Source organism: Xenopus tropicalis, chromosome 8 (genome assembly GCF_000004195.4).
Source record: "Xenopus tropicalis strain Nigerian chromosome 8, UCB_Xtro_10.0, whole genome shotgun sequence".
Classification (NCBI taxonomy): domain Eukaryota; kingdom Metazoa; phylum Chordata; class Amphibia; order Anura; family Pipidae; genus Xenopus; species Xenopus tropicalis.
Genome location: NC_030684.2, coordinates 74,041,054 through 74,052,847, shown reverse-complemented (window position 1 = coordinate 74,052,847; position 11,794 = coordinate 74,041,054). Strand labels below are relative to the sequence as shown.

The window sequence follows — 11,794 nt, the reverse complement described above, 5'->3', positions numbered from 1 at the left end:
GGAGGTATTGGGACCCAAGTTATTTCTTGAGTATCACAGTAATGGTATATGTTTTGTCACATGTAACAGCCTAAATTATAGACAACCTTAATATAACACTTTCCATTTCAAACTGGAGACTTGCTAGAAAAACTCACACACTCAACTATATTTTTCAGATGTGGTTTATCACTTAAGAACATATAAGTATGAGCTCTTCTGCTGTCTCAGCAGCACTGCAGCATGACTTAGAATGTTTCCAACTTGCCAAATTGGAAAAGCTGCTGAGGAGAAGGGTCCTTTGACAGGCATAATTCAGGCAGAAATGACCTTGTCTACATAAGCTGCGCTTGTGCTATTGACCTTTAAAGGATTATACATCTTTGGCCAAGAATGCGGAAATAAGACTAATATCACACTAGGCTTTTTCCCATTATTTGGCACACAATACTTTCTGCCATGGACAATACTTTTAGCCAGTGATCCCCAACCAGTGGCTCGGGGGCAACATGTTGCTCCCCAACCCCTTGGATGTTGCTCTCAGTGCCCCCAAACCAGGGAGTTATTTTTGAATTCCTGACTTGGGGGCAAGTTTTGGTTGAATAAAAACAAGATTTCCTACCAAATAAAGCCCCTGTAAGCTGATAGACTGCATAGAGGCTCCCTAATAGCCAATCACAGCCCTTATTTGGCACCTCCATGAACTTTTATGGTGCTTGTGTTGCTCTCCAAGTCTTTTTACATTCGACTGTGGCTCACGAGTAAGAAAGGTTGGGGATCCCTGCTTTTAGCCATGGACAACTATTATTTTGCAAATGGTTCTACTTTGTACAGATTTGAAGGATGGGATTTTACAAAACCTTTCAGGCATTTCCCAGTCACAAAAAGATTGTATATTGTTCCTCTAAGACTAGAGGTCATTCCTTTATGTTTGTTGTGGGTTGGGTATTTCTGGGTTAAAGAAGGAAAGCATTGGACCACTACTTCTTAGAATAAACTGTGATTTTACTGAGGACAACAATATAATGAAACAACAAGTTGCTGTATATAAAAAGATTGCATCTGCATTCTGAATGCATATGTGAGTTAACTTATGCAGAAGAAAGAACAAAGGCAGAAAATAGAAATGTCAAGTTTTTGTCAAGAAGGACACACTGTCATATCTTGCTTTTGGATGTCGGGCAGGAAGTCCAGCTCATCCCCAATGTGCTTGCGCATCCAAGGCAAGATCTGCATGATATCAATGTAAAAATCTCTGGGTTCAGATCCAGGAGGTGGAAGCTCACGCTGCCCAGGTCGACTGCAGGGATTAAATATTCCAAAACTTAGCACACCAACCTGTAAAATGAAAAGACAGAACAGAAGTTTGGTAGGATAGATATTAGACCAGAATGGGCACAAATAGTACAACAATGGCATAAAGACAAAAACCTGGAACAGCAAAACATCTAGGTTTACTTAAGGCCAGACTGGACACAGATTCTGTGTGTAAAGAGACACATTGCTATCCCATTCCGTAAATTATCAGATATTCAGACCAATCACCCAGTCATTGTGACACCCTACAAAGTATGGCAAAAGACACTAAAATTATACAAACTGGAGTCTCCAATCCTATCTCCGGGCCTGCCATTGTGGGGAAACTCCTACTTACCCAACTTCCAACAAATTGCCCCATACCGAATATGGCCTCACTGGGGCATACGCACACTGGGAGATGTGACCAACGCAGGGGCCCTGCTACCTAGGAACCAGATTAGACATGCAGACACAGGAGAGCTGCTACCCTGGTTCTCATACTTACAACTCCAACAGGCCTTCCGACACCAATTCCAAAGAACTATAGTTCCCTTTACGCTCACTAAGCTTGAAACTACCCTCCGAAACCCTCTTTCCAAAAAGCTGATTGCCACACTATACTCCCTGCTCCTCTCCACCCTCCAATCTCCCTTTCTGACAGCTCAAAAAGCCTGGTGCCAAGACATACCGGAGCTGGACAATGAAGATTGGGAGGAAGCGACAGACAGGGCCTATGACTATCTGATCTCTACAAGAGACAGGTTAATCCAGTTCAAAATCATACATAGACTCCATCTGACCCCATTTCGACTATACCGTATGGGAATCCGCAATTCGTCCCAGTGCCCCAAATGTGGTGCCCCAGAGGCCAACTACTTTCACTTGATGTGGTCTTGCCCACAAATACACCAATTTTGGAATCAGGTCCTAGACCATATCCAAAACACAACATCCTTACCTAAAATACTCAGTCCCAAGGTCTGCCTACTTGGCATTGTGGATGACATTACCCCCAAAACAGCATTGCGCATCCTTTATAGAACACTACTGTTTTATGCCAGGAAAACCATCCTCTTTCAGTGGATGGCACACTCTCCCCCAACAATTGCCAGCTGGCTCAATTTACTTAAAGCCCTTCTACCACTGATACAAATCACCTATATAGCAAGAGGATGCCCTCAAAAGTATGACAAGATATGGGGAACATGGGTCGAAGCCATGGAATAACGCCACAGGGGCCTCCTTGGGAACGCAAAACCTCCACTGGCAATCCCAAACCCTCCCCTCCTTGATAGGAATCTGAACACCATTTTGAGTAGGACATTACTGATTATTTAACCCAATGTACCGTTACATTCTGGCATGAAAAGAAAACGCTTGTAGAACCAATGTCAATGTTTTATGTTGTTTTATGTTACAAATGAATAAATAAACACCTTTGAAAAAAAAGAGACACATTGCTGAGAAAGGAATAATGAAAGGCAACTAGATAAATTCTGTATAATACAATGGTGTCTTATCTGTTATCTGCTATGTAACCTGTGCCTTTTCTCCATTTTTCCAGCTGGAATGGCTGCCCCCATGGCTACACAGCAGCTTATTTATATAAACTATAGTAGTATTCCTAAAGCAAACACACAAGTTTTACCAGTGCAGGGCAACAGTAAATTATATTTTAATTACTTTAAAACAATTTCATTTTTTTGGTGTTACTGTTCCTTTAAGGAAAATTTTTAGACCAGGTGTGCAACATCATTGAATAGGTAAATATTACCACCTTAAGAATCATAGCTCAGCATTTCATTGTACCTTGCCATTACTTTTACCTTATCATTACTCTCTTACCTGAAAAAATCGCCTCCTTCCCCTTAGGTGAACAAACAGAGATCCACCTGATTCTCCTGGGGGAGAAAAAAATGCTAAGGTTTCACTGCAAAAGAACCTCTATTGTAAAGTAAATGGTACAGTTAGTTATATAATGCAGCCATATGCAGTGTAATATTTTCTTACTGACTTCAAGTATGTCAAGAATGCACACATTCAAACATTTCAAAAAGGTAAAAGAGGAACAGGTATATAACCTATTAGAGGGACACACAAAATGTGCAGCATGGTACCATTATTTGAAGGTTAAAAGAATATGTTAATTGCTATGGGATACAATATATTTAAAGGAGAATGCAAGTCAAAATTTAAAAAGCATACTGCCCAATAGTCCTCCTTTTGTTTAGTAAAAATGCCATCATGGGAAAAACATATGAAGAAAAATGCAGGCAGGCACTCTGGATTCTCAAAAATTGTAGAAAGAAGCAGCCAAATTGTAATAAAAAGTATACATTTTATTTAGTCCATAAATAAAAAACAAAGGAAGCCTTACGCGTTTCGTACCACAGGGTACTAAATCATAGGCTAAATTCTATTTACAACAGGCACATTATTTAAAGACAGGGTGGCCAATGGGAAAGACCCTACAGGTGGCTAATCACAACCATTGAGTAATGACTGGAAGTGAGTGGTTAAAAAAGTCAAAGTAATTTACATAGGGATATTTAGGTGAAACTCTTATAATGAAAAACAAGTATCTTATTGTTTAGGCTAAATATAATGAAATATACATTAGACATAACAGGTCACATCCTGTCCTTTAAGGGTAATGGCACACAAGACATTTTGCCTTATATGCATTATTTTGGCATTTTTGTCGATTATTAAAACTATCAATTTAATAATAAAAATAAAATGCATGATACAAAATGTAATATTTACATAATATATGTAATAATTAATTTATATACTATGCACTTATTGTGTTTTACTATGCACCCACCTACCCTGCCCTTCCCCCCGTCTTGGGGACTGCTGCCCTAAAGTGAAAATTGCAGTATGAGGATGAGTGCTAAAATAAGTCCAATGCTAGTTTTTTAGCTTTACTTTGAATAAAGCCAGCTAGCAAAGAATTTCAAACACAGACTACGTAAATGCTCAGTAATTCATTTCTGTGGGCAATATGATTTTACAACTGTCATTATTTCTGGATTTCTACTTGAAAACAATTGATCTAAAAAGTTTGGAAGGTAAACTACTCTTTAGATCAGCAGTTTTGGTGCCCAAGGTAACAGATGGCAAGTTAGCAGCTTTGAAGAACTCACTATAAGAATCCTATATTCCTCTGCTACCAAAATAAATATACCTGATACTGAAACAATCTTACTTCCAGCCATTGCTCAGCCTACTAGGCTAGGTGGTATGAGAAAAGAAATCTTACCTTTACATGACATTTCACCCTCAACACATAAATGTCTGGATGAGACCAACAAAACTGGATTGATGTGTTCAAACTTGGGCCACTTTTGAACAGAGGCCACACAGGCTTCTCTCTGCAAGTGGAAGACAGAGGGCTTTAATAAAAAAATGTCTCCAGACCTACTATATCATAAGTATAAACTGCATGTATCTATAGCAGTTTATTTTTCAATAAACTTTTTTTCTTTTGCACCAAGTCCCTGAGTGTGGGGTACTCTTTCTCTATATGTCTATTTTTTTGACCTGCACCCAGGGCTGTTATTTTGGTGACGGGTGTGCTCCACTTCATTCTGGTGTAGTGCAGCTGCTTAAAGAGCTTCTCCCCTTTGCAACCGCAATGATGCTGGAATTATGGGAATACGTGGAAAAAAATGGCACTCTAAATTGCTTACTGCACTGAAAAAAACTAAACTTTTGTGATCTTGAAAGAAACAAGAGCATATTGCCATACAACCACATTTACCTGGCAATGTGAATTTTAATGTTCATTTTGTCTGGTATCGTGGTAATTACTGACCAAGTTATGGCGTTAGTAGGAAATGGATACACATTTGAATGGCATGACCAAATACCATAAGTTACAGAATTGAATAGGAAAAATCACTCACATCCTTGTTAGTTTTAATAAAAACTCTCTTTTCGATCAGCTCATTTTTGTTATTCTTAGACAGATATCCGGCAGGGATCTGACTGACTCCCATCAGCTGCTCTCCTGAATGAAAGGAGTGAAAAAAGGGAAGGAGGTGGAGCTACAGTAAGATGTAGCTTTTAATTAGTTAATCATTTTTACGTTTCCCCCTCTTCTGGTTGCTAGGGCAAATAAGACCCCAGCAACCAGATAGTTTCTAAAATAGCAAACTGTAGAGCTGCTGAACAGAAAGATAAATAACTGAAAAAAACATGAAAAAGAAAATATGCAGACCAAAAGCAAAATGTCTCAGAATATCACTGTACATCTGTACACATTACCCCTTTAATTCTTTAAAATTCATTGGGATCTGGCATGGTGCTGAGAGACTAGCAAATTGTGGTGTCACTATTAAAAAGGGGATTATGTACTCAGTCAGCCTAATCAGCCTAAAAAATATAGGCCTGTTAGTCTGACATCAGTGGTAAGAAAGCTATTGGAAGAAGTAATACGGGATAAGATACTTGAATACATTACAAAGCATATTACTTTGAGTTTGTGCCAGCATGGTTATATGTGTAATAGATCTTGTGAAACAAATTAATTGCCTATTATGAGAAGGTGAGCAGGAACCTCGACTCTACTACTAAATATTGTATGCAGGAGGCTGCCACTTTGCAGAATGATTTGACCAAACTGGAAAACTAGGCAGTGCAAAGTTAGGAATAATATAAATGTGAGTTATACACTAAATGGTAGTGTGTTGGGTGGGACCCTTAAGAGAAGTATCTGGGGATTTTTGTAGATAACAAGTTGTCTAATTCCAGGCAGTGTCATTCTGTGGCTACTAAAGCAAATAAAGTTCTGTCTTGCATAATAAAGGGCATTGACTCAAGGGATGAAAACATAATTTTGCCCCTTTATAGGTCCCTGGTAAGGCCTCACCTTGAGTATGCAGTGCAGTTTTGGGCTCCGGTCCTTAAGAAGGATATTAATGAGCTGGAGAAAGTGCAGAGACGTGCAACTAAACTGGTAAAGAGGATGGAAGATTTAAACTATGAGGTTAGACTGTCAAGATTGGGGGTTTTTTTTCTGGGAAAAAGGCGCTTGTGAGGGGACATGATTACTCTGTACAAGTACATTAGATGGGATTATAGGCAGATTAGATTAGAGAAACAAAACTTTCATTTGAAGCAGCGTAGATGGTATTTCACTGTGAGGGCAATGAGGCTAATACCCTGCTGGTGATGGCAGTTTCTATTAATGCCTTTAAAGTGGACCTGTCACCCAAACATGAAAATCTGTATAATAAAAGTCCTGTTCAAATTAAACAAGAAACCCAAATTCATTTTTATATTAACACAGCCAAACCCATTATAAAGGCATTTAAAAATCACAGCTGTCAATCATATATTGCTTGCCCCACCTCTATGCCTTAGGCATAGAGGCGGGGCAGACAATAACTTTAGCTTTCCATTCAGCACTTCCTAGATGTCACTGCACATCTCACTTCTCCCCTCCCTCCTCCTCATCTAACTGTGTAGCCAGTGCATGGGCCTGGGCATCTGGTCCCCCATTCTATCACATAAACAAGATTTTGGCATGATACAAAGCTTGACTTAATAACAGTGTCCACAAAATGGTGCCTGCCTGCTTGCTTTGATTGAGTAATTCCAAGACGGAAGGAAACAAGATTTATATTATTTATATAGAGTAAGTAAAGTTTATTTTGCTCAACTAACAATATAGAAAATAATTTGGACTTATTTCTTAGGGTGACAGGTCCGCTTTAAGAGTGGCTTAGATGATTACTTGAACAAGCATAATATTTAAGACTATTCTGATACTATAATCTATAACTAGTATTGATATTGGCATATATAGTTATTTATGTGCATGTATAGATAGGTTGGTATAAGTGTATGTATGTAAGTGTGCTAAGGTTTGTTTGGAGGGCTTGAACTTGATAGACTATGGGGCTGATTTACTAATCCACGAATCCGAATCCGAATGGGAAAAATTCGGATTGGAAAACGAACATTTTGCGACTTTTTCGTAGCCGGTACGACTTGCGCGAATTGTCGCGACTTTTCCATAGCCATTACAAATTTCGTGAATTGTTCCGACTTTTTCATAGCCATTATGACTTTCGTGAATTGTTGCGACTTTTTCATAGCCATTACAAATTTCGTGAATTGTCACAACTTTTTCATAGCCAGTACGACTTATTGAGCGCTCGAAAAAAAGTCGCAAAATACCGATCATTACGAAAAAAACGCATTCGGACGCTTTTTTCGGACATTCGTGGATTAGTAAATGTGCCCCTTGGTCTTTTTGCTATTCAACTTTATGTTACTCATAACACTTTGCTGAAGTACCTAATGCACCAAACAGTGCAAATGGCACTAATTCATATTAATGTACTGTTGTGCAAGATGGAAAATGACTCTGTGAATAAAAAGTATTTTCTAAAATGTAAATCTATTTCCCCCACACCTCAGAAAGAAGAATATCAGCCGGAATATAATTGCTTAAAAGAATGAGCAGTAGCTAGGGAGATATATATATATATATATATATATACTGTATATATTTACTGTGATCTTTGCAGGTAGATCCTTTCACTCTTTTCATGGCTCTGTTGGCTGGTTCAGTACAAGGGATACATATTGGCCTGGTAAGAAAACAATAGGTTTATAGTACACCAAAGCATGGTTAGGAGTGAGAAGCACATGTAATGCGTAGAGTTACCTGGCTTCTTTTGAGAATTTCACATTCTCTTTAAGTTGAACCAAGGCCACATCATAATCATAATCTTCATTGACATTCTTAGATTTCTTTCTACTAATATTGTAACAATTATGGATCTCAATTGTTTTAGCCTTGTAGCTTTGCCTCCCTAGAAGAGAAATTATAAGTTCTTGCATTAATATATGTTCTACCTGCTGTACAACAATTTTAATTTTTGCTAAGTGTACAGACTTATTCACAACTCAAAACACTCACAATTCTAATATTTACTATATGTTATCTACTAAAGGTCTCTGTATTAAATGGAAACACTACCATCAGTATGTATAAGTAACCAACATTATGGGGCCCATTTATCAATGTTCGATCGCTTCCGAATGCAAAAACATAGTATTTTTTCTAAGTTTTCGTACTGTGTATTTTTTGCACCTTTTTGTTGATTTGCGCAACATTTTTGTTAATTTGCACAACTTTTTCGCACTTTGCGACAAAAGCGCAACAATTTGTGCGACAAAATCGTATTTGTCGCTCCGAGTATGAGAGTTCTTGATTCATTCAAGCCATTGCCATTGAGTGCCATTGAGTCCTATGGGAGTTTACAAAATCATGCACTGAAGGATCGAAGTCAGAAAGGTTTTCCCGCCGTTTACAATCGTTCTGACACAAAAGTTTTGTGACTTTCGGATCGCCAATACAATATTATCGTGACTAATACGAGTTTTTCGGAAGCATTTTCGTGACATTTCCGATCATCAGAAATGATCGTATCTAATACAATTTACTCATTTTGGGATTCGAACACGTACTTTCATGAATCAGCCCCTGTGAGTGGCTTATTAAAGAATTATACCAAATTGGCATATAGATATCAGTAAATAATGCCCTTTTACGTCTTTTGGCTCCCTCAGAGATCCCCTGACAGGAAATAATGAATGTAGCTCTAACTGTAGCAAGAAGAAGTGTGGCCCTTACTACTTAAAATGGCAATTTTCTATTTAGGATTATCCAGTGGCATATACTACTATAAAAGTACATTTTTATGAAAAAGGTTTATTTAAATGAAGCTGTTTTTACATATGGGCTGTTTTATGCAAAATACTTTTATAGAGGCCTGCAATGTTTAGGGGTATAGTTCCCCCCTAATGCTTAGACACTTAGAAATGAGAAAGAAAAGCTAGAAAGGTAATTGGTATGGGAAAATGGGAGGTGGCTCAGTGTTTGGATCACTCCTTCACCCCATTCTGTTTATGTTTTTGGAGTTATATGTTTTCTTACCAATTTGAAAGTCATATGCATCTGCCAGTTCACCTTCTTTGAAGCAATGTGCTGCAGAGAGGACCCAGGATTTAGATATTAGGGAGCCCAAACATGGGCCAGCCACGGACCTACGAGACTGCAGGGAATAGTGTTGAATAGTTCCAGAATGCACCATTTTAAACAGAAACTTTGGTGGTAAACCACCAATCCATTTATTACTAATACATAAAACTTTTCTTTTACACCTTTTGAGCTTTTGTTAAAGGCAAAGTAACATCACGAAATAAAAATACCCTATAAATGTTTATATATAATGTGCTCAAAGCTTTTACACTTTTGCAAATTCTCACACCCTTAATAGAAAGCATGATATTTAAATTGCATTTACTTTCCATTTGTAGACTCTTTGGATCATGTTATTAATGTGCTTTTACATTGGAAACAATGGAACCTGAGACTAAATGGGTTGGTGTTTATACAACAAAAAAAAAATTCCTACCACAAGGGGTCTTATGCTAAATGGAAAACATTGCTCAATCAAAGGAGTACTTTCTATTTTTGATGTTACTAGACCTAAAAAAACATGGTCTTTCTAATGCATTTAATACCCACTTTTACCAAGACATTCCATGGGAAATGTAAGCTGCTCTCTGATTCTGGAGATTCATCATTAAGTCCACACATATCCCCATAGTGCTTAATATCTATAAAGGAAACAAATAAGATTAGAGTGAGAAGGCTTTGACTAAGGAGTATACAATTCAAAAGAGGTAAGGCACATACCAACTATTTTCTGAAACACTGTCTTCATTTCATTTGCACTTTCCATTCGAAAAACATGGCTTTCCCCATCTTTCTTTGATGCTATTTCACTTAGGTCTGCCATGTCTACATCTGGACCAATTCCAAATGTGTAAACATCTTATAAAAAATGGTCAGAATTAGACGATGTTATGGGGGTAGGAGTTTATCAAAAAGAGAAGGTATAAACAAAATAGCATACTGAAGTGGAAAAAGAATGGTAAGAATGATGTCAAAAATATAAGGAATTACATTTTTTAACAACAAGTAAGCATACAAATTAAACTCTGGGTATAGCAAATATGAGTATGCATCACACAGGCAGATTTATCAAAAATTAAACTTGGTAACCATAAGGGATTCCCAGCAGTTTTTCCCCCATTTAGGAGGCCTATACAATAATATATATTAAATACAGAGCACATTAGCAAGTACGAATAAATAAATAAATAAATAGTACAGTAGCATTAAAGGAAAACTATAACCCCAGAATGAATGCTTAACCAACAGATAGTTTATATTATGTTAAGTGACCTATTAAAGAATCTCGCCAAACTGAAATATATATCAGTAAATATTGCCCTTTTACATCCTTTCCCTTTAGCCACCATTTAGTGATGGGCTGTGTGCTCCCTCCCATGACCAGAAATAATGCAGCTCTAACTGTAACACGAAGTAGTGTGGAAGCAAAAGGCAGAACTCTGTCCATTAATTGGCTGATGGGGCCTAGTATGTATGTGTGCCTTGGCTTGTTTGTGTGCACTGTGAATCCTATGATCCCAGGCGGCCCTTAATTCTTAAAATGGCAATTTTCTATTTAGTATTACCCAGTAGCGCATACTACCAAAAAAGTATATTTTTATGAAAATAGTTTATTTCTCTCACCTAAATAATCTTCTCTTTTCTTTTTAATATCTAGGAATTCTTCAATGTGTTTTATTGTGTCTGCTGGACGCCCACCTATGTTTGCTTTCCCTAGGGATCAGAGAAAAGAAAAAAATAATGGGTTGCCATAAACAAAATAAACAGTTTTCAGTTGTGCAGTAAACCATGGGTAATATATAAGGTGCCGGTGTTTTATTTTGGAGTGCAGAGACCTGTGGTTGCTGCCATGTTTGCATTCAGCAGCATTGTATTTATAAGGGGCAAATGAGGGTGGCAATTAAGCTCCCTCTCTCCCACCCATCCCTTTACATGCATATCATTCAGACTCTCAAGTTAGGTAGTGGCAGAGGATGCAGATGGCCCATTGTGCAGGCCGTAAGGATAGGATTGACCTGCACCACCTGATGCTGTGGTTTTGTAAGGCCCAGCAGCAGCGCCTGGCCACAAGGGGGGGCGTGTTCTGTTGCCGGTGCGCGCCATGATGCCGGCGTGCGCCTTAACACGGGTACGCGTCTTGTTGCTGGCGCGGGCCTTGACGCCAGTGCGTGACTTGGCGCCGGCGTGCGTCGTGGCGCCGGCGCACACTTTGATGCCAGCGTGCTGGTGCATGCGCCTAGCGCTTTAAAAGATGCCAGGGGCCTAGGATTACTGCAAAGTGATAATTTTCCTCTTGAAAGACACTAAGCGTTATTATCCTTCTGAAAGACTTGTTTTGATCCGGCCTGCCCCTCGACTACAAATCCTGCTGCCTGTACCGACCTCTCGCCTGCCTGACTATCCGATTGTCTCTCAACTCTGCTCTGACGCCTGGTCGGCACTCCTGCCACTCCTCCACTTGGTTCCAGTCCTGTTTCCATCTCCAGCGGCTGTGCTCCTTAGTGGGAGGTGTAG

At 38.7% G+C, this 11,794-nt stretch overlaps 1 protein-coding gene across 1 annotated transcript in view; it reads right to left on the bottom strand.

Moving 5' to 3' along the window:
* Positions 1–963: 963 nt before the first annotated feature.
* The window catches only part of c2 (complement component 2), a 37,297-nt gene continuing 26,466 nt past the window's right edge, over positions 964–11,794 (bottom strand). The window contains exons 9-18 of the mRNA XM_002942973.4: positions 10,904–10,993; positions 10,001–10,138; positions 9,830–9,921; positions 9,236–9,353; positions 7,961–8,108; positions 7,807–7,883; positions 5,190–5,293; positions 4,544–4,655; positions 3,124–3,179; positions 964–1,317 (exon numbers count right to left, since the gene is read on the bottom strand). Of these exons, the coding sequence (XP_002943019.3) occupies positions 1,120–1,317; positions 3,124–3,179; positions 4,544–4,655; positions 5,190–5,293; positions 7,807–7,883; positions 7,961–8,108; positions 9,236–9,353; positions 9,830–9,921; positions 10,001–10,138; positions 10,904–10,993 (1,133 nt within the window). The 3' untranslated portion in view covers positions 964–1,119. The remainder of the gene's footprint in view (positions 1,318–3,123; positions 3,180–4,543; positions 4,656–5,189; positions 5,294–7,806; positions 7,884–7,960; positions 8,109–9,235; positions 9,354–9,829; positions 9,922–10,000; positions 10,139–10,903; positions 10,994–11,794) is intronic.